The 23,857-nt window shown below is 43.1% G+C and overlaps 1 protein-coding gene across 1 annotated transcript in view; it reads left to right on the plus strand.

The window, feature by feature from the left end:
* LOC145396222 (uncharacterized) overlaps window positions 1-17,395 on the plus strand; it is a 38,739-nt gene extending 21,344 nt beyond the window's left edge. Inside the window, exons 2-4 of the mRNA XM_080269657.1 lie at window positions 12,610-14,279; window positions 15,398-15,548; window positions 15,981-17,395. Of these exons, the coding sequence (XP_080125783.1) occupies window positions 12,610-14,279; window positions 15,398-15,548; window positions 15,981-17,395 (3,236 nt within the window). The remainder of the gene's footprint in view (window positions 1-12,609; window positions 14,280-15,397; window positions 15,549-15,980) is intronic.
* Window positions 17,396-23,857: the final 6,462 nt, after the last annotated feature.

Here is a 23,857-nt window from a genome sequence, read left to right on the forward strand (position 1 = left end):
CTCCCTCATTCACTTCCTCCTCCCTCCCTCATTCACTTCCTCCTCCCTCCCTCATTCACTTCCCCCACCCTCCCTCAATCACTTCCCCCACCCTCCCTCAATCACTTCCCCCACCATCCGTCAATCACTTCCCCCTCCTTCCCTCAATCACTTCCCCCTCCTTCCCTCAATCACTTCCCCCACCATCCCTCAATCACTTCCCCTACCATCCCTCAATCACTTCCCCCTCCTTCCCTCAATCACTTCCCCTACCATCCCTCAATCCCTTCCCCCTCCTTCCCTCAATCACTTCCCCCACCATCCCTCAATCACTTCCCCCTCCCTTCCTCGATCACTTCCCCCAACATCCCTCAATCACTTCCCCCACCATCCCTCAATCACTTCCCCTACCATCCCTCAATCACTTCCCCCACCATCCCTCAATCACTTCCCCCACCCCTCCCTCAATCACTTCCCCTACCATCCCTCAACCACTTCCCCCTCCTTCCCTCCATCACTTCCCCCACCATCCCTCAATCACTTCCCCTACCATCCCTCAATCACTTCCCCCACCATCCCTCAATCACTTCCCCCTCCCTCCCTCGATCACTTCCCCCACCATCCCTCAATCACTTCCCCTACCATCCCTCAATCACTTCCCCCACCATCCCTCAATCACTTCCCCCACCCCTCCCTCAATCACTTCCCCATCCCTCAGTCACTTCCCCCACCATCCCTCAGTCACTTCTCCCACCATCCCTCAATCACTTCCCCATCCCTCAATCACTTCCCCATCCCTCAATCACTTCCCCATCCCTCAATCACTTCCCTATCCCTCAATCACTTCCCTATCCCTCAATCACTTCCCTATCCCTCAATCACTTCCCCATCCCTCAATCACTTCACTATCCCTCAATCACTTCCCCATCCCTCAATCACTTCCCTATCCCTCAATCACTTCCCTATCCCTCAATCACTTCCCCATCCCTCAATCACTTCCCTATCCCTCAATCACTTCCCCATCCCTCAATCACTTCCCCATCCCTCAATCACTTCACCATCCCTCAATCACTTCACCATCCCTCAATCACTTCCCTATCCCTCAATCACTTCACCATCCCTCAATCACTTCACCATCCCTCAATCACTTCACCATCCCTCAATCACTTCACCATCCCTCAATCACTTCCCCATCCCTCAATCACTTCACCATCCCTCAATCACTTCCCCATCCCTCAATCACTTCACCATCCCTCAATCACTTCACCATCCCTCAATCACTTCATCTCCTAAAAAGAGGATTGTAGACTGCAGGAAAAGGGCATCCTCACCCTGCAGTCCACTGGGGTCACATTTAGAGGAGCCTGGGGTTACAACTACTACTACTACTACAACAACTACTACAGGTCCTTAAACTGAAGAACATCATCACGAGGTAGCAAGGATGAGATGGAAAGTACGTTTTGGGTTGGAAGGGGCTGTTAAAGACATATGCTTATTTACTGTACAATACCTTAACTTATAATGTACATAGACACGTTCTTTTTTAAGCAACGTTTACCACTGTCCATAGATTCTACTTCATTTGGCGTATTTTTTCCAACTAATATATTTTGTAGGTATTTATAGTGTGATACTGCAACAATCCCGTGGTGTAACAGTGTATGGCGAGCAAGTTCAGGATTGTGGGATCTTTGTATGACTCAGTGGCCTGTATTTTTGTGAGGTAGAGAGGCCTTCATGCAGCTTTTCCTTACTGTTTTAAATCAGCAGACGGCATACCGGTGTTTATTTGTATGTCACGTATGCCAGCTGTGTCAATAGTCAAGAGGTGTAAAAGGCACAGAAGAGAATGTTAATGTCTTCAGTTTGATTATTTATTTATTTATTTCATTGTCATCAGCTGTAAAAAACAATGAAGACAAAATTAATCCCCTAATTTTGATTGTGTGTGTGTGTGTGTGGTGTGTGTGTGTGTGTGTGTGTGTGTGTGTGTGTGTGTGTGTGTGTGTGTGTGTGTGTTTTAATATACATCAGAATACTACCAGACATTTATAGTCACTTTTGAAAGGCCGTCTCTCAGTGAAGAGGCTATTGAAGACTATAAATATCCACTTTAGTATAAAAAAAGCCTCTCCAAAAAAGTAAATAAAATAATGGTCATATTATCGTCAACTTGATAGGCTTCCTCCTCCTCCTCTCCCTTCACTTCCTCCTCCTCCTCTCCCTTCACTTCCTCCTCCTCCTCTCCCTTCACCTCCTCCTCCTCCTCTCCCTTCACTTCCTCCTCCTCCTCCTCTCCCTTCACTTCCTCCTCCTCCTCCTCCTCTGCCTTCACTTCCTCCTCCTCCTCCTCACATGTTTTTCCCCTGTTACATCAAACCACTGAGTTAGGGATGTTTTTTTCTTTATATTTTTTCCATCTGATGATTTTGTTCCACTTAGGAGAGAGATTTTGAATGGAAGGGGTAATATATAGCTTTAATAACCTGTTAGAATTCAAGGGAGCATTCCTGAGTTAAATGGTCTGGTAGTAACAAGAATACACACACACACACACACACACACACGCACACACACACACACACACACACACACACACACGAAGAACAGGAAGAGGTGAAGGGTTATCGTTTTTTTATTTATACAGTCTGCAAAAGATATAAACACAATAACATACTTGAGGATGCTTTTGTAAGGTGCGGTCTACTTAACTTGAGAATATCAAGGTGCAATATGCAGACTAAATCACTAAGGAAGAGGCACCAAGAAAGACTCCTTAACACATGAAAATATGAGGCAATGTGTTACTGTATTAAATGGTGACTGAGTGAGCCAGTGCAGCTTTCTTCATATGTAGAGTATTTCTCATGTTTCCGTCTTTGTTCTCGTATTGATGAGAAAATGTTAAATATTTTGTTGTTTCCTAGCATTACCCAACATGTTCACATTTGTAAATATATTTAATCTTTGTAAATATGAATCACCGGTTGTTTTATGTCATCCTGAGAAGTGATGTATGAAGCACAGTATTCTTTTGGAAAATGTGGTGTAGCCCAGAGTTTGAAAGTTTGAATGATCCACTCCATCCCATTTTTATGTGGGAAAAATAATGGTGGTGGAGGTGGTATTGGTAATGATGGGAGGTGGTATTGGTGATGATGATAATGATGGTTATGTATAAGTTGCTTTTATGTGATGATTGGTGGTGGTGGTGGTGGTCATGACAGTGATGATGATGATAGGATGAAAGGATGTGTGGGTCATTTCACAGAGCCTTCCTGATAGTGTAGGGAAGCAGCAGGAAAGGATGGAGTTGCGAGAGAATGTTTTAAAGAAGGTGGGGACAGTGTAGCATAGTTTATTAAATTTTTTAATGTATACATGGACTCAAATCTAAAAAGAGTTGGATACAAAAATTCACCAGTGCTTCCTCCCTGAGTCCTCATGTTTGAAAGAATATTATATGAACACAGACACATACCAGGCCTCTTTGAGCTTAGGAATATTAGCCTGCACAGGAAATTGAGGAGTAGAAGTGGTGAAATTTTAGGCAGACTTTTGTCCCTGAAAGTATAGTACCTGCAGACTGGTAAAATGCAAGAACCTCTTTGTGTATTTTATCACTACATGGGGCAAAGGGTTGAGGAATGCACAGATTTAGAGGTTTAAGTTTACTGAGGAATGCACAGATATAGAGGTTTAAGTTTACTGATAACAGCATAGCAGGTGCTTGAGAGAGTGGTGGTTAGAAAAGTTGAATAACATACAGAACAGCCAGACGTTTGAGTTAGAACTGAAGGTTTTGGGTGTGTCATGGGATTGATTTACTGTATTTTTTTTCTCATGCAAAGAAGGAACCAGTGGCTACACATCTGCAAGATTGTTCCCTCAAAGTAAAAAAAAAAAACATTCAAGATCTGTTCAGTGGATCTGTTTTTTTCTTTTAAAATTATAGCTCATTGACTTTGGATGGCAGAGGTTTTTTGTCCTTTTTGCAGCCTATTTCTCATAGTTCACTGGTAGAATAAGACAGCACTAAGGCTCTGCATCCTTCCCATAGCATTTCTTTGAGATTGGCACCATATTCTAATGTCTAGTCTTGCCACAACTCCCCATGGAATGAAGAGATGGTGATTCCACACCTATAACAGATTATTATTTAGAAAAAGGGAGGGGTTTTTGTGTCACTTAGAGCTGGAGAAATTTTATGACATTAGATAGGGGTGGTGTATGGCAGGTGTTAAAGAAGCATAATGTAATCAGGTGTATAAAAGTCTGTATTATGTAAGATAGCATGTGGGGTACCTCTCTTGCCTCGGGGGTCTATATCACGTTTGTAGTACGCCCAAGATCAAACAATAACTGGTAGTGATTGATGTTACATGGGAGAGAACTTAGTGGAGATTAGATGGGTATGTGGGAGGGAACTTGATGAGGTGGGTATGTGGGAGGGAACTTGAGGTGGGTATGTGGGAGGGAACTTGAGGTTGGTATGTGGGAGGGAACTTGAAGATGAGATGGGTATGTGGGAGAACTTGAAGATAAGATGGGTATGTGGGAGAACTTGAAGAGTAGATGGGTATGTGTGAGGGAACTTGTAGATGAGATGGGTATGTGGGAGGGAAGTTGAAGATGAGATGGGTATGTGGGAGGGAACTTGAGGTTGGTATGTGGGAGGGAACTTGATGAGATGGGTATGTGGGAGAGAACTTGAAGATGAGATGGGTATGTGGGAGAAATTGAAGAGTAGATGGGTATGTGCGAGGGAACTTGTAGATGAGATGGGTATGTGGGAGGGAACTTGAAGATGAGATGGGTATGTGGGAGGGAACTTGAGGTTGGTATGTGGGAGGGAACTTGATGAGATGGGTATGTGGGAGGGAACTTGTAGATGAGATGGGTATGTGGGAGGGAACTTGTAGATGAGATGGGTATGTGGGAGGGAACTTGATGATGAGATGGGCGTGTGGGAGGGAACTTGCTGATGAGATGGGTGTGTGGGAGAGAACATGATGATGAGATGGGTATGTGGGAGAGAACATGATGATGAGATGGGTGTATGGGAGAGAACATCATGATGAGATGGGTATGTGGGAGAGAACATGATGATGAGATGGGTATGTGGGAGGGAACATGATGATGAGATAGGTATTTGGGAGAGAACATGATGAGATGGGCATGTGGGAGAGAACTTGATGATGAGATGGGTATGTGGGAGGGAACTTCAGTAACCAAAAAAAGAGCAAATGTTTTAGAGGCACTACAGGTTAAAATCCCAGTCCCCAGTTTTGATGGGATAATAAGGGTCTGAAACTGAATATATACGCTAAATAATATGTGGAAGGAGAGGCTAGTGTCTGGACAATAAGTGGTATATTTGAGGGTATGGTGATGTCGACAGTGCTGTATGGATAGTAGGTATGAAAGTAAGGAAAAAAAAAATAATAGATTGTGGGTGTTATATGTATTTTGGCTGTATGGAGAGACTGGATGATGTTAGATAATAATGGTGAAAGGTAGCAGGGAGAGACTAATTTTCGTTTAATCACGGTAACTACAGCCTGTCATATACGAAGGCCGAAAATAAAACTTGGTAATTAATGAGACGGCTTTATCCTGCTTTCAGACACTAATCCATACGAAGGCCGAGAAAAATCTTGCTAATTAATGGGACAGTTTTATCCCACTTTCAGACACAGATCTACACATTTACCACTCAACCACATAGCCGAATACAGATTACCCAAATTCTCCAACCTAAACGTAAACATCCAGGTGGGGTGTGTGGGCTGTCTTGAGAAATAATTTTGGATGTTTCTCAGCAGTTTGTGTGGGAAACAGACAAAAGTTTGCAAAGATTCAGTTTATTATTCTTCAATGATCAAACTAAGCCGTGTGTTATAGTCATTAAGCAAGATTAAAGGAAAAAAAGGGTGTACTGTGGCATGTAGGATGGTCATCGTCGTAGTAGTAGTAAAAGTTTGCCAAGTTCTGTTAGTTTTTTTTTCAGGTGTAAGGATTATATTTGTTAATTAGACTTTTGAATCCCGTATTACGAAGAGCATCCTTGTTGAGAATAATTATAATCTTGGGGTATCAACTAATTTTCTGCCAATTATGCCATTTTAGTTTTTTCAGTTTTCCGGAACAGAATATTGTCTCAGAATAGTGGTTTCTTCCGTGGTAAATTTGCAGGAAATGTTTAATGAACAAGGCAAGAGTTTAAGCTTGAATTATGACCAACTTGGGTGATAGTGATGTTTGTGCAAGAGTCTAAGCTTGAATTATGACCAACTTTGGTGATAGTGATGTTTGTGCAAGAGTCTAAGCTTGAATTATGGCCAACTTGGGTGATAGTGATGTTTGTGCAAGAGTTTAAGCTTGAATTATGGCCAACTTGGGTGATAGTGATGTTTGTGCAAGAGTCTAAGCTTGAATTATGGCCAACTTGGGTGATAGTGATGTTTGTGCAAGAGTTTAAGCTTGATTTATGGCCAACTTGGGTGATAGTGATGTTTGTGCAAGAGTCTAAGCTTGATTTATGGCCAACTTGGGTGATTGTGATGTTTGTGCAAGAGTCTAAGCTTGAATTATGACTAACTTGGGTGATTATGATTTTTTTTTTTTCTTCAGCAAATGCCAAATGAATTGCTGAAGCTGAGAAGGCAGAAGTTTAAGCAGGTCCAGTAAGACTGTCCAGGCAGCCACATCACATCTGAACAACAACCATTAATGCAAGATATGGCAGATGGCAATTATACCAAAGGAAAGGGTAATGTATATACTGCACAGAAGTGCTATGCAAAATTTATAGCTTGTTTGGGAAGTTATTTTTATTTTTTATTTTACCTTCTCTTTATCATCTTTCAAAAAAAAAAAAAAAAACACAGAGGAAATGTTAGGAAATCAGAGTATAAAAATTTCTTAAGAAGTTATTTTTCTTTGTTTTACTTTCCTCTGTTTATCAGTAAAAAAAAAAAAAAGAGAGAGAAAAATAAAAGAAGAAAACTTGCTCAGAGGAAGTGTAAGAGTCAGACCATAAAAATCTCTTAAGAATTTATGATATTTTTCTTTGTTTTACCTTCCGCTGTTCATCTTCTGTAAAAAAAAAAAAAAATGAAAGGAAAAGAAAGAAAACTTGCTCAGAGGAAATGTTAGAGAGTCAGAGCATAAAAATCTCTTAATAAACTTGCTAATAAATAAGTGAAAATGATCTGTAAAAAAAAAGTTCTTAGATGGAAGTAAATATATCAGTCTTAAATAAAATTACAAAAAAAATAAGCTATAATTGCTAAGTGATAGTGATCTGTAAAAAATGTACAAATAGATAGGTAGATTAGATAGATAGACAGATAGACATAGGTAGATAGATAGACATAGGCAGAGAGATAGACAGATAAATAGGTAGACAGTCTCCCCTTTCCATCCTCTTCACAGGGTCAAATAATCTCAGTGTATTTCTCTTAATGCTTTCAGTCACATCCACATCAGCACAACAACACACCACGTCCTCAAACAGTCTCTTCATGTAACTCCACTTCCTCAAACTCTCTCTCCATGTAACACCACTTCCTCAGACTCTCCATGTAGCTCCACTACTTCAAACTCTTTCTCAGTGTAACTCTACTTCCTCAAACTCTCTCTCCATGAAAGTCTGCTTCCTCAAACTGTCTCTCCATGTAACTCCACTTCCTCAAACTGTTTCTTCATGTAACTCCACTTCCTCAAACTGTCTCTCCATGTATCTCCACTTCCTCAAACTGTCTCTCCACGTAACTCCACTTCCTCAAACTGTCTCTCCATGTAACTCCACTTCTTCAAACTGTCTCGCCATGTAACTCCACTTCCTCAAACAGTCTCCATGTAACTCTACTTCCTCAAACTGTCTCTCCATGTAACTTCAGTTCCTCAAACTCTCTCCATGTACCTCTACTTCCTCAAACTCTCTCTCCATGTAACTCCACTTCCTCAAACTCTTTCCAATTAACTTCACTTCCTCAGACTTTCCATATAACTCCACATACTCCTCTCAGATAACTCATTCCACCGCTCTCACTCCTTACTTGTGTCCTTCCAGCAGGATCCAAGCTTCCTTTCCATATACACTCAAACCTCGATTTAAGGGATCTCCATTTAAGGGATTTTAGATTTAAGGGACTCCATATTCTGCCTGACAAACGGACAGGACCATTCAAAACTGATAATCTCTAGGTTATGTAGATTAATATAGTACCCATAAAATAATATTCATAATCATATAAGTAAGTGAAACAGTCATTGCATTTCCTATTAAGATTGTCTTTATATGTGGTAAAACAATGGACATTTTCAAGTCAGGGACATTTTCAAGTAAGTGACATTTTCAAGTAAGTGACATTTTCAAGTAAGGGACATTTTCAAGTAAGGGACAAGTTGATTCCCCATTTAGTCCCTTAAATCAAGGTTTGAGTGTATTAGAGAGGGGGTTACAGTACTGAGGGATATCATAGAGTTGTGTTATTTCAGGTGAGGTCAGTGAGGCAAGCATTATAGTGGAGGACCAGCACTCTCTCTCCTTCACCCCCTCACATCTCAACAGTGTGCCCATTCTAGAGGTCACCGTCACTAACACCAGCGCCTCTCACGTCTTAAATAATGGTAGGAGGATAATGGCATTTTGATGGTTTGTGGTTTATGCTGCTTTGATTTACTTTGTCTATTATGCTGCTTTGATTTACTGTGTCTATTATGCTGCTTTGATTTACTGTGTCTATTATGCTGCTTTGATTTACTGTGTCTATTATGCTGCTTTGATTTACTTTGTCTATTATGCTGCTTTGATTTACTTTGTCTGTTATGCTGCTTTGATTTACTTTGTCTATTATGCTGCTTTGATTTACTTTGTCTATTATGCTGCTTTGATTTACTTTGTCTATTATGCTGCTTTGATTTACTGTGTCTGTTATGCTGCTTTGATTTACTTTGTCTATTATGCTGCTTTGATTTACTGTGTCTGTTATGCTGCTTTGATTTACTGTGTCTGTTATGCTGCTTTGATTTACTTTGTCTGTTATGCTGCTTTGATTTACTTTGTCTATTATGCTGCTTTGATTTACTTTGTCTATTATGCTGCTTTGATTTACTTTGTCTATTATGCTGCTTTGATTTACTTTGTCTATTATGCTGCTTTGATTTACTTTGTCTGTTATGCTGCTTTGATCTACTTTGCCTCTTCAAACCTCTCCACTGTCCATGTTTTTGAAATCACCATTATCCATTCCAGAAACTCCTGTACTGTATCTTGAATAATAATAACAGAATGATGGCGTTTTAGGGCTGTCAGATTTTTACCATACTTTTTCAAATAATTGGATAAACATTTGCCATCCAATACCACCTTAGATCTTGCTATAGTCACGGCGCACGACTCTGAGGTTGTCATTATCGTACACTGGCAACCTACCATTCAGAAGTGTGTCTCATTTCATGTATAACTTGAGACGTAAGTGATTCGTGTATAATATATTCGTGTATAATAATATTCGTGTATAATAATATTCGTGTATAATAATATTCGTGTAAAATAATATTCGTGTATAATAATATTCGTGTATGATATATTCGTGTAAAATATATTCGTGTATAATAATATTTGTGTATAATATATTCATGTATAATAATATTCATGTATAATATATTCGTGTATAATACTGTAATATGATTTGTGTATAATATGATACAAAATCGGACCCACTTTTGAATGCTAGGTTGCCAGGGTATGATAATGACAACCTCAGAGTCGTGCGCCGTGACTCTAGTGAGCCCAGTCTTTAGGTCACTATCAGGCATACTGGCACCTTCCATATATTGCAGTACCCCAAAGAAAGAGATTGTGAATTGGACTCTCTTGTTTTTTTTTTGTTTTTTTTTAAGGAACACTCTTCTGGACTTCTGATCTTTGTTTCCTTCCTGCTTGCATTAAAAAAGATCTATCTATCTATCTATTGCCAGACGCCTTAATTCCGTAAGGGATGGCCACAGACAGACCGCCTCCATGTCGCCCTGTCGCCCGCCATTTCACTGCTCTCCCCTTAGCTCACAACCCCCCCCCTGTCTCATATACCTCTCCAGTCCCATTCCTCCAGCTCATCCTTAGCCTCCCCATCCCTCTCCCCCCTTCCATCTTACTCACATACATTCTCCTCATTAGTCTCTCACTCTCCATCCTCTCCACATGGCCAAATTCAAGATCCATTTATTTCGAGATGCCTTAACTCCTTTAGCATGGGAACATCTTTTTAAATTCTGTTTTTTCCACAGTAGAGGAGCCTGTTCAGTTTAAGGGAAGCCTTTTGCAGATATGGAGTTAATGGTCATGGGGTTTGGCCATGTGGAGAGGATGGAGAGTGAGAGATTGATGAGGAGAGTGTATATGAGTGAGGTGGAGGGGGAGAGGGAGGGGGAGACCAAGGATGAGATGGAGGGATGGAGTGTAGAGGTATATGGGAGAGGGGGGTGTGAGCTGGGAGCAGGGCAGTGAAATGGCGGGGGACAGGGTGATGTGGAGGCGATTTGTTTGTGACCACCCTGTATGGGATTGAGGCGTCTGGCAATAGACAGACAGATAGATAGATTCCAGCCTTTCAATATTAGAAGCTTTCTGTGTGAAGAGCAAAGACATATAGAGACAGGAAGAATAAGTTAAAAATGTTTGTGTTGGACCGAAGGACTTACTCATTATAGATGCAGGTGTAAGAGTGTCTGGTGATGTACGAGGGGTGATTAGAAAGAAATGACAGTGAGTCCATAAACTTTTATTAGCATGAAGAACTATCAAACTATGACTCACATTCCTTCAAAGTACTCCCCTCCAACCTCTATGCAGCGTTCCATTCTCTTTCTCCACTTCATGAAGCAAGCGTGGTACTCTGAAGACGGTATACTTCGGAGTTCTGAATTGACGGTCCGTGCCAAGTCTTGGATGCGATGAAATTGCTTCCCAGCGATGGCAGATTTAATTTTTGGAAACAACCGAAAGTCACAGGGAGCCAGGTCAGGGGAGTAGGGTGGGTGGGGGAGCAGAGTTATACCTTGTTGTTCCAGGTACTGCATAGTGAGGCGAGCTTTGTGGGGTGCAGCAATGTCGTGGTGCAGCAAAAGGCGAGACTGACGGCGGGTTGGTGCGGTGTTGGCCTTGTGTTCCAAGACTTGTGGAAGGACCTGGTCTGTGTAGTATTGGGCTGTGATAGTGGACTTTTCAGGCATCACATCCACGCATATTGGTCCTTGAGAATTGAAAAAGATGGTGAAAAGGCGCTTCCGGCTGCGAAATCCTTCCTTCAAAATCTGAGGTCGAGGGTCTTCATCGCCCAACCACACCATGTTTGACTGCTTGTCAGGGGTTGTGAAGAATGAAATCCAACACTCATCTCCAGTAGCAACATCTGAGAACCGTTTTGGACCATTTGGTTCAAATTCAGCAAACCAGACACGACAAATCCTCACCCGTTCAGCCTTTTGCTCATCAGTCAACAAATGGGGTATCCATCGACAACACTTCTTCCTCAGGTGTAATTGTTCATGCACGATGTCATATGCACTCCCATAACTGATATCAAGCTCCAAGGCTAAGAACCTAAGAGTTACAGTTGGATCCTCGTCAATGATGGACCGTGCACGGACAGTTGTTGCTTCGGTCACGGATGTCCGGGGGCGTCCAGAGCGTTGTTCATCTTTCAATTCAGTTTTTCCTGCTGTGAAAGCACGAATCCAGCGGGAAACAGTTTCCAGGGAAGGAGTAGTGTCTGGATAAACTTGTAATAATTCCCCTCGAATCTCTGTTGCTTTCTTTCCCAGTTTCCACCTCGTAAAAATGTAGAACCTGCAGCCTTCTTTCCAGTAATCCATGTTTCTGGCCAGAGAGCAAAAACAAGAGTGAAGCATTCACTCACAACAATAAAAGTCAGGCATACGGCGACAAGTTCAAACTCGTAAGGACAGGCAACTCTGCACTCTCCTTGCTCCCCTACCTCCCATCATTCAAGGTTTTCATGTTATAGCACGAACTGTCATTACTTTCTGATCACCCTTCGTAGTAGGATGTGCAGTGGTGTAGTGGTTAGGACGCCCCTGTTGAAATGATGGTTTTGTGCAGTGGTTTGACCCCAAGAGGTTAGTATAATTTTTTGATCATGGAATACTACCACGATGAATAGGCAGGTTATCTACTTTTAAATACACTGGAGCATGGTAGTGTAGTCTTAGGCCCTGACACCTTTAAGATTGTTAAATGGGGTTGGCTGTTGTCAGTTACAGTAGGTTTTTATTCCAATAGTAATATTAGATTAAGGCTTCTGGCTATAGATAGGTTGATAAATAGATAGATAGTATTAATAGATTTTTCAGTCTATCTGTCTATCTTTTGCCAAATGCCTTAATCCCGTAAGGGGTGGCCACAAACAAATCGCCTCCATGTTGCCCCGTCCAACACCATTTCACTGCCCTGCTCCCAGCTCACATCCCCCTCTCTCATATACTGTACCTCCACTCCATCTCTCCATCTCATCCTTGGCCTCCCCCTCCCTCTACCCCCCTCTACCTCACTTCACTTGCATACATTCTCCTCATCAGCCTCTCTTTCCATTTCAGCAAAAGACCAGAGAGCAATAGCTGACAAGCCACCAGCACCACCACAGCCACCACCTCAGATCATTGAGAGTGAAGATAGCAGTGAGCAAACCAAGCTGGGGGTGGAGGGCGTGGATATGATCACAGTTGAGGATGGGGACAATGTGGTGGAGGTGCATAAGTCTGTGGTAGACCAGTACCGCCACAGAACACACTATTATGGTCCACTCCGGGCCGTGTTGGAGCATGTCAAGGTGCAGTTTGGGGGTCAAGAGACGGAGGTGGTGAGGGCTAAGTTGCTTCAAGTCCAGCTGAAGGACTCCTCAGGGCAGGACTTGAAATGGGAAGACCTTGTACAGACCATGCACAAGATCCCTGGCATCATCCCTCCCTGTCAGCCTCCTCCCAGCATTCACAGGGAGGAGGAAATCAACTCATCAGACTGTCATAAGGTTATTAATGGGGATCAGGCGGTGCAGCTAACACTGAGTGATAGTGAGAGTCTTATTGTAACCAAGAAAGCCATTGATCAGTACAGGAAACTCTCCTCTCAAGTTTCCAAGCCTCTCACAGTGCAGAGAGAGAAAATGATTAAGGTAGAAGGTGAAGAGAGCACTCCTATGGCGGTTGTTCGTGTGAATCCGAGAGAGAACAGTGCACCGGCAGAACTTTCCAACCTGATAAAAACTGAGGATGAAGCGCCTAAACCCAAACGAGGAAGACCAAGAGGAAGAGGAAGAGGAGTTGTAGGAGGAGTAGGGGTAGGAACTAGAGGAAGGAGGAAACAGCAGCCGAAATTCCTCAGTGACTACACCGCCCTTCCACAGACGCTGAAAATGAATGACGAGTTTGAGGAATGTGATGATTCTGAGGAGGTAAAAGTGAGTGAGCTTGAGAGTGGAAGTATCAGCGTGTATGGGTTTGAGGGTGGCATGATCGTTAAGACCAGTCCCTCCTATAATGCATCGCTCTCAGACCTTAATGTGGAATCTACCAGTAATATTAACGAACTTGAAGACTTTCCCCTGCAACTCCAGTCTGCTCCTGTGGACTTAAATGCTAAGCTCACACCACAGAGGATATGGAAGTATCTGACTGAATATGCCTCAGAGGATAACAGAGTGCAGGGCTTGATCACCCAGTTCAATAACGAGAGCTGGCTGGAGGTTAAGAGGATGTCCGATTTCTTCCACATAGACGGGGAGGTGATGTGTGACGTGTCCTTCAAGGCCGTGTACAGAAGCGACCAGACTCCGGTTACGTATTTCCTGCGTGGGTTCAGCCAACTCTTGCACAGGGGGGAGCTGAACACCGCGGGCGAAGTTAACCACCTTTTCCGCTGCCTGTCCAGTAACCGCAAGCTGTGTTTAGGCCTCAAGCCATCTCCATACCATCCCCACATCGAAACCAGCGAAAAAGTCCGTGCCTTCTTTAAAAAGACTGGCCACATTGTCTCCACACCCTTCGAAGGCCTATACTCCTCAGCGTGCCGTGGGATTGTGACCATCAGTGGCTCCCCAAGTGCAACTACCTTTGTGCGTGGGAACAAGAGTATTCTGGGAGTGTATGCGTTGTGTAATGCTTGTGCTGGCTTGGGGAAGAGGCTCAACCACCTTATCAAAACAACCACCACCACCACCGCCGCCACTGCCACTAGAGTCTCAGCCAAGAACTGTGTAGCAGATGAAAAGGTAATGCAGCTTCTTTAGGACTTTCAATTTCATCATCATCATCATCATCACCATCACCATCACCATCATCATCATCATCACCATTGTCATCATCATCATCACCATTGTCATCATCATCATCATCATCATCATAGTTTAGTTTCATTGAGTTTTGTTTATAAAGGCTCCAGCATGCTTGCACACAGTGGCATGTTCACCTAATGGCAGCTCTCCACACTTCTCGATGTCTAGCGGTCTCATTGTTCAGTTCGTAATCCCTGAGGTCACACTCTATTACCTCGTCCCTGGTCATTTTTGGTCTGCCTCCTGTAATCCCACCCTCAGCATTCACCTCTACACCCAGATTTCATCCCCTATCATCTCCACATGTCCAAACCAACTCGCACTACCTCTGCTTATCACAGCATTCATACATTCAAATCATCATCCTCTTCGTCATCATAATCATCATTGTTATTACTGTATTATTATTATTGTTATTATTATTATTATTATTATTATTATTATTATTATTACAGTATTATTTGTGGTAGGTGTGGGCATTCACCATCCACTCACTTGATGTAGTGCTGCCCTCAGGTGACTGCCATTTCCTTTCATCCCTCCTTCGTTCCTCTTCTGTCTTTGCTTCCTTCATTCTTTCGTCTTTCTTCTGCCTACAGGTGCCGTAACACTCCCTCTTCTGTCTCTCTTTTCTTCATTCTTTCCTCTTTCTTCTGCCTATGGGTGACTCTACATTGAGTGACAAGCCAAATGGTTTCCTGTACACCAGGAACCATTTACTATGCTGGGTGGTAACCATATAACCAAATTATGGCACCCGGTGGTTTAGTGGGTAATTATTGCGCTCCAATCGGATTGAGCCAGTGAAGGTTTATATCCAAGGGGTGGTTGGGGTTTATTGCTCATGTAATGCCACTCAGGGATGAGTGAGGCTGGTCACTCTCATCTTAAATGTCAGGACCAGCTTGCCTAGCCCTGGACTCCTATGCTTCTCATGGGGTGATATAGGATTGGATGATGAATGGATGGATTATTATTTATTTTCCCATTTGAGATGTGTGCAAGTGAAATGATAACATTACTGCCACAATTGTACGTGTAATCTCACACTTCAGGTGCTGGAGGAGAAGTACAATAAACAGCTGTTGAGGCAGCCCATAAGAAGCAAAGGAACGCCACTCAGCAGCAGTGACATACACAAAATATTCACCCAAAGCGTCTCGGAAGTTTTGGCATCCGGAACTACCCACGACCTTCCACAGTATGGTGAGTCTTTGCGATGCATTGCCCTTTATATTTATTTATCATCGTCATCATCATCATCATCATCATCATCATCATCATCATCATCATCATCATCATCATCTGGACCTCTTTTCCCATGTTGGGAAAAGTCTGGATGATGATGATGATTTATGATGATGATGATGATGATGATTGATGATGGTGACAATGATAGATGATGATGATTGATGACATTGACATTGATTGGTGATGATTGATGATGAAATGTGTGAAGTAAGCTGCAAAGGGATAAAAATCTGGGCCAAGTGAAGGTGAAAAGAGTATAGTAAAGTTCCATTGCTACCTAATAAAGCTGACACACAAGTTCCCAAAGTTTACAGTACCATTTGTGTGCGGGAAAACTGTAATATTTTGTAACCCTGACGTATAACAAGGATTTCCTGTGTTTGGCAGGAGAGGACGAATCTTGCAGAGGTAACCGGAGGAAGGCACGGAGGAGAGATGTAGAGGAAGGGGAGGAGGAGGAGGAGATGCCAAGACCAAGTGTAGGGGTGTCTGAAGAGGAGTTCCTGCGGATGGTTGACCTGCGACCTCCTAACCCGGGCGTGATGGCCAGGTCGCTGGTGAAAAGGTGCAATGTGTGCCAGTTCCGCGCCCCCACCATGCTATCCCTTCTGGTGCATATGCAGGGCCACATGGGTACGTTAAAAGAGAGGTGTGGCGATTGCAAAGTCCAACTCTCCAGCAAGGATGCACTGGAGACCCACAAGAAGCAGATGCACAGTGAGCGGTCGCCCATGTGCTCCTTCTGTCACCTCGATTTCACCACAAAAGATCAGCTGTTTGATCATATGAATAAACACCGTGACCACCTGCCCTTTGAGTGTCCATATTGTAGGCATAAACTGACCAACATGGATGCGTATAAAAAGCACGTCAGGCTCACCCACAAGATCAAGTCTGTCCGAGAGTTGAAGTTTGGGTGCAAGACATGTGACATCCACTTCTACACCCGGGACCACCTGCTGCTGCACAGGGTCAATCAGAATCACGAAGAGGTGGATCCGTTCGTGTGCAAGGCGTGTGGTTCATCCAAGGCCACAGCCAATGAATTTCGGAGTCACGTACTGGAGCACACAGAGGAGGAGAGGGAGGCGGCAAACTTAGCAATATGTCTGCAGTGCTTCAAGGTGTTCTTCTCTGCATTTAAGCTCAGTTTTCACATGGAGGTCAAACACAGTCCAGGTAAAACTGAGCCAAATCCACCTCATGCCCCAGCCCAGGGAGCCCCCACCCCTTCCTCAAGTGAACTATTACAGAAAAAAAAGAAGAACAAGGGGCCATACCTGCGATACCTGAGGGCTAATGAAAAGTTTGAGTGCTTGAGGTGTCACCGGCGATTCAAGACATGCGAGACTCTGGCCAACCACGTCAAGTTTTCCCACGGGGGTGAGAAGAAGATCGTGAGGAATGACTGCTCCTGCAACATGTGTGGCCGTAAGTTCAACGCCCTGCGACGCCTGGCTAACCACATGAAGATCCACTCAGGCAACCGGCCTGTGTTCCAGTGCGAGGAGTGTGGCCAGATTTATGGCAAAAAGATGCAGGTTCTGGAGCATATTCGTACAGACCATGCAGAGCAGGTTCAGCGACACCAGCAGCAGCAGCAGCAACAGCAGCAGCAACAAGATCTCTTACAGGCAACCCAGGCCACAGACACACTCACAGACAGCACAACACACCAGCCAGTCATTGAAGTTGCTCCCACATCCTCCTCCTGGAGCCCCATCAAAAGTCCCTTCAAAGTGCCCACAGTGGAGCAGACTCAGGAGGCTGTGTATAGTCTGCTCCAGCTCACTGACTTCTAACTCAACAATGCATATAAATTTGAACCTTGTGAATTTCTGTACTCTCTTCACTTTAAGTATGGTAGGTGTGAAATTGCCACCTCCATTTTCAGAGGTGAGCAGGAACAAGAAATAGCAATAGGAAATGGTGCTAGTCATGAAGAAGTGTTGTGGAAAGGGTGCAGGTCCATAGAATTTTCTTATTCTGACACTGAACTACAGGAAACAAGCTGCAAAAAGACAAAAATCACCCAGTTAAATGACTGAACAATACTTGCTCACTGTTCAGTATTTCAAAGGGCTTAATTTGGGTTGGGTTGTTACGGTTTTTACAATGGTTGTGTAGTGATGGTTGCTGATAAATTGAAGCTTTTGTTGTTCCTGACCTACTAAACACATTCGTCATAGTTCCTAAACCTGTACCGTATCCAAATCTATAGAGAATACACACTCTTGTACATATTATACAGGTACAGTATATATAAATATGAAGCCTCCAATGGTCAGCTTGGTAGAGTGCTCATCTGCCAGTTCTCTTGATCTGGGTTCACCACCATCAAGCAGCAGACTTGAGAGGATGCAGTGATATGTCTTGTCATGTGTTTGCACCTTGTTGAGGTTCCATTCATGACTTATACAGACTCTCTTACACACACAGTCATTCCAACACAGTTACCACATAGCTACACTTCTCACCCCACACTCAAAAAAGTCTTCCACACGCCACCCCATGGGTAGGGGTGAGTCATGTCTTCAGTGACAGAAAATGGTGATCCTTGGCACTATGGATGTGTTGTCCCTCAGGATCCATAAAACCCGTCTTGAACCGGTGTAATAGAGTTGCCTATCCTTCACCCCGGTGATGCGTCCCAAGACTCTCTTCACATTGAAGGGATTAAGGTTGTTGCTTATTGTTTACAATATTGGAGTGTGCCAGAGAGTGACACTTTAACACAGAGGCACTGATTATACAAATTTCCTTCAGTTCACTCCCTTTCCCATGAAAAGAGGATGGTGGACTGAAGGAAAAGAGCAGCTTCCTGCCTGCAGTCCACTAGGTTCACAGTCGGATGAGCCTGAGGCCACAGCAGTAACAACAACAGCAACAACAACAACATCACTGGAGTTTGGACACAGTATTCTGAAAGCTATAGGAAGTGGAGAGATGGTATGGGGCACAAGGGTTCAAAGTAAATGCAGATAAAACAAAAGTGATAATATCTAGGGTTGGGGACGGTACTGTCAAAGAAGAGGGGGAGTGGCCATGTGTGATTTGCCACAAGGGCGTGGGAAATAATTCCATCTTGTGCAGTGTTTGTGATAAATGGGTGCACCAGAGATATAGTGGTATTAGAGGTAGACTGTGAGATAATGCTGATTTCATGTGTGCGGTGCATTGGGCAGAGCATGAAGAGATTGTCAGGCAAGAAAGGAATGAACTTGCTGGTGATTCTTTTGTGCAAGAATTTTGTTATGTGGGAGACATGTTATGTGCTGGAGGTGGGGTTGGAGCTAGCTCTGTGGCTAGAGTGAGGAGTGGTTGGAAGTTCAGGGAGCTGTTGCCTCTCCTGAGATTGAGAGGGCTCTCCCTCCGTGCTAAAGGATATTTGTATGTGGCATGTGTTAGGAGTGTAGTGCTGTATGGTAGTCAGACCAGGGCAGTAAAGGAAGAGGATATTCGCAGTCTCAAACGTACAAAAATGGCATTGATTAGGTGGATGTGCAGTGTGTCCTTGAGTGTGAGGCCTGGGGGTGCTAGGTTTATGATTGAAGAGTTGAGATAGCATGGGACAGTGTGGAGTGTACTGGTGTTGTGATGGGTAGAGGTAGAGTGAGGTGGTTTGGGCTTGTGGTGAGGATGAGAGATGATAATTGCGTGCAGAAAGTGAGAAGTGTTAATGTTAGGTGTAGAACTGCAAGAGATTGACCGGAAAAAACCTGGGACGAGGTCATTGAGTGTGACCTCAGGGATAAGGAATAGGGAAGCTGCCAGATTGAGCAGCATGGAGAGCTGCCATCAGGTGACCAAGGCTGACGCGTGCAAGCATGTTGGAGCCTTTAGTAACAAAATGAAATGAAACGAATTAACTGCTTTAGTCTGACAACATATTTTTGTTTATTTTCTTGCTACCTTCAGATAATTTTATTCAGCATAGAGAGAGAAATACAGGTTGCGAGGAGGATAATGGAAACTGCTTCTAAATTGTCTCCACAAATTGTCTCCAAATTAGTCAGAGGCATCTGGAGGTGGCAGAAAGAAGTGAAAGTTACCTGTGTGATTGACCCGGTTAATATTAAATAAGTGTGTTTTGATGAAAAATTGATACTGTATATAGAGTTTTATACAATACAAGCTTTGTAGATTACCAAATATTATTGTTATGAAGGTTGTTGATATTGTTTGTACAGCAACGCAAATACTGTAATATATTGTAACCACTCTTTTATTTACATATTTCTCTCTGTAATGTAAACGATGATTATTCATTAATTCATCATCTAATCCTGTGTTGCCCCATGAGGTGTGTAGGAGCCCGGGGCTAGGCAAGTTGGTCCTGACGTTTAAGATGAGAATGACCAGCCTCACTTTCCTGGGTGGCATTACATGAGCAGTGAACCCCAACCACCCCTCGGATGCATTGGCTCAATCCAATTGGAGCACCTTAATTGCCCAGTAACCACTAGGCACCATAATTTGGTTATATGGTTACCACCCATTGTAGTAAATGGTTTCCTGGTGTACAGGAAACCATTTGGCTTGTCACTCAGTGTAGAGTCACCCAGAGAAAGAAGGAAGAGGAAAATATGAAGGAAAGAAAGACAGTAGAGGAAAGAAGGAAGAGAGGAAAGGACAGGCATCCAAGAGCAGCACCACATTGAGTGAGTGAATGGTTACTTATTAGTGTTCTTAACCACTGTGTGGATGGTTATACCTGTGAGGTGGATTCAGGATTCAGGGTGCTTCATGTTGAGGGAATGATTATGTGGCCCAGCTAACTGGACGGACTTTTGCTAATTTTCTGTCTCCAGTATCAGATTTTTTCTTGCTCTCTCTTATGCCATGCCCTATACTAATACAGGTGTTTAGGTGGGATAAGAGTCTGTATGATGATGCTGACTTGATATAACAATGGTAAGGCAGATAAGATTATCTGCCACATTAATTTTGAGTATTTAGTGTTGTTGATATTTATACAGAAGGACAAAGATTTGTGTCTTTGAAACACTGGTGCTCTCTGTCTTACTTTATAGCTGTAGAACAGTGCTTTCAAGAGCCAAATTAATTTATATGGTAATACCTGCCTCTGAATGATGATGACATTTCACTGTACTGACTGAGGGATGAGTGAATACTCCATGAGACTAAGCCATGACATGTTAACTGCATAATATAAGAACACCAACTTGGGCCTTATGGACACCTGCCATGTCTCCCTGAGGTTGATTCTGCTCAAGGGATATCTGAAAGAGACCCAGAAGTGGAGGAGACCAAGGGGGAGGCCTCAGAGTACGCAGTTGGAACAAGTTGACTATTTGTGTCAGCAGTTAGCTGGTATGGGAAGAGTAGCTGCTTGGAGGCCTGCATGGAAAACCTCCTTGTGGGTGGAGACAGAAGGTGAGTGAGGTGGTGCACTGCCATGGTGTCTGTTACACTAAGTGAAGGAGGTTTTGGCTCAGCCCTAGTCTGTTTGGTCAAGCAGACCCATTGAACACAGGATAACAACTGCTTCTGTGAGGCCATCCCACAGGCGGCGAGCAGTACATATGCTGTGTAGGGGTCTGGCACCCATTTGTTGTAGACAGTGCTCCACCAAGATCAGACCAACAAGGTCTAACCCACGGCAATATGCAGGGAAATAGATTTGGCTGCTGGGTAGATGCCACAGCTGCCCCACCCATGCACAGGATCACCATGCACAGGAAGTGAGTAGAAGTGGTGAAGCATTAGGTAACTTTTATCTCCTGCTGTACGGTTACAGATATAGTATTAGTTCACATTACAAGAATAAAGAGGCGACCCATTATGATATCAGAGCCTAGTGATGGGATCTTTCAATCTTTTAGCGATTCATTCATTACACTTTCCCCTTAGTGATTTATTTCCTGTCATGTGTCGCCGCTTACACACAACGATTTTTTGCATTTTTTTTTTTTTTTTATCAACTTTTATCAGTAATGCGTGTTTTATAGTCGATTCATCTTAAAATAATAGGAAAAGCCAGAAAAAAAAATGTGCATGTCCGTCTTTTAAATAATTGAACTGCGCGCCAAGGCTCCGGCACCTGGCCATCTGGCGGCAGGACGGGTAGTCACGCACATCAACACGAAGGAGGATGGTGCTTGACTGCTCGTGGACGCATGACTTCACTAAACTTGACAGTGCACGAGAAACGTCACTCAGCACCGCCGAAATGTCCAGAGGCATCCCGAAATTATATTTACAGAAAAACACTGTGAGTATTATTTTCGTTATACAGATAAGTGAAAATGTCACAACTGCTGACTCTCTTGTAATTGTCATTTCTCCGTAGTTGTAACAACAGAATAGGATGCTAGTCACGAAGTAGTGCAATGGAAAGGATATAGAGCCGTAGCATTGGCCTTTCCTGTCACCCAGTTACGTGAAAGAAGCTGTAAAAGGACAGAAAACAAGGCCGAATTAAGGTAAAAAGGATACGGTATATTATAGTTCATTGTTTACCCCTCTCTTCCCATATCTCCCATCTTTCGTGTCAATTTTTATTCCTTATCAGGTGAGTTTACATTGACAAGCCTAATGGTTTTCTGTAAGCCAGGAAACCATTAACAACCGTGGGTGGTAACCATATAACCAAAACATACATGTTCCCTACGTATCAGTAAGTGGGTTGGCGGAGAGTTAGTGCCCCTCACTGTAAAAACCACTAACTCAAAAGACGAACGGCCACACCTTATGGCATTACGGCGTGTCGCTATAGATAAGAGACCATGTGTTATTTCTGCTGTGCCAGTACTTTGAAATTGTAACGTCAGACATTGTAGGTTCCTTTGAAATCTTAACGTTAGACATTGTAAGTTAGAGACCCAGTCAAATGTGCGACTCTTTCAGGAATAAATTGTTCTAAATAGGCCAGGGTGACGGATCCAGTTTGAAATGGACGTGTAGGATGGTGTGATACTGCAAGCGATAAAAGAATTAAAGTTAGAATAAATCGATAAGGGTAGAGGATAGATTAGGCTGATTAGATAAAGGTAGAAAAAGTTAGATGAGCTTGGAGGATAGATTGTTAGAATATACTGCTTGCCTACTTAAGAATCATCAACGCAGTATTAGAGAGAGAGAGAGAGAGAGAGAGAGAGAGAGAGGGTGTTCATGCACAATACTCACAGGGCTGGAACTCAACCAAATTTACCAAGTACGCAAAAGCACTTGCGGTCGATGGGTCTGCTCAGCCAGGCAGACCGGGATAGACCAACTTCGACAACCACTCGCTCTACCTTTTCATATCTATGGCATCCGTCTTCCTCTCATGCCTTCAACTTCCAGTCTATATTTAAAAGTGTGGCATCATGCATTCTTCCTGCATAACACATGGAAGTCACCTTTTCATACGACGTTGGATGGAAAAGGTTCACGATTGTAGAAGGAATCCACAGAATCCTGCCGGGTTAACAGTAATGATTCACGGCCGAACACACAGCATGCAGCATTACAAGTTAACTTAAAAAGCAAGAGTTACTGTCATGTGTCGCCGTTTACATAATTTTTTGTAAACAGTGAGTTTGTGGACACCCTGTGAGTATATATATATATTTGTGGACACCCTGTGAGTATATATATATATATATATATATATATATATATATATATATATATATATATATATATTTATATATTTTTCATCAGCCGTTTGAGTATCCACTGCAGGACCGGCCTATCCCTACCGAAGCAGGGACGATACAGCCAATGTATCTCTACCAAGTGGCTTAGGCTGTCTGGTAGAGATTGTATGTAGGGTGAGAAGTGCTTGTAAGTGTAAATATAGTGTTGGAGTGGCTTTGGATGTGTGTGTAGTCTGGGAACCAAGTGTAATCGGCCTGCGCAAGCCGACTGTGTGCAAGCATACTTTATAGTATGCGACACTGGTTCAACCACAGCACCCCTGATGTCCGCCAATGCAGTACGTGGCCGGAAGAACGCTCCCAAAGTTTATTACCCTGGCGGGGCGCGAACCCTCATTCTTCAGTGTACGAAAACGCACACTTTACCACAGAGGCTCCATACTGTGTGTGTGTGTGTGTGTATGTATATATATATATATATATATATATATATATATATATATATATATATATATATATATAAGATGGCCATCACAGTAATAAATGTTGAGTTGCAGTGTAGTGCAGTAAGGAGGGAGGCACACAGGACAGACCCTGTGGGAGGATAACATATCTCTCACACAGGCCTTGTTAGTGCTGTGGTGGATACTGATGTCATTC

The sequence above is a fragment of the Coenobita brevimanus genome, chromosome 35, assembly GCF_032717465.1.
Source record: "Coenobita brevimanus isolate Jiangsu-jjx chromosome 35, ASM3271746v2, whole genome shotgun sequence".
Taxonomy (NCBI): Eukaryota; Metazoa; Arthropoda; class Malacostraca; order Decapoda; family Coenobitidae; genus Coenobita; species Coenobita brevimanus.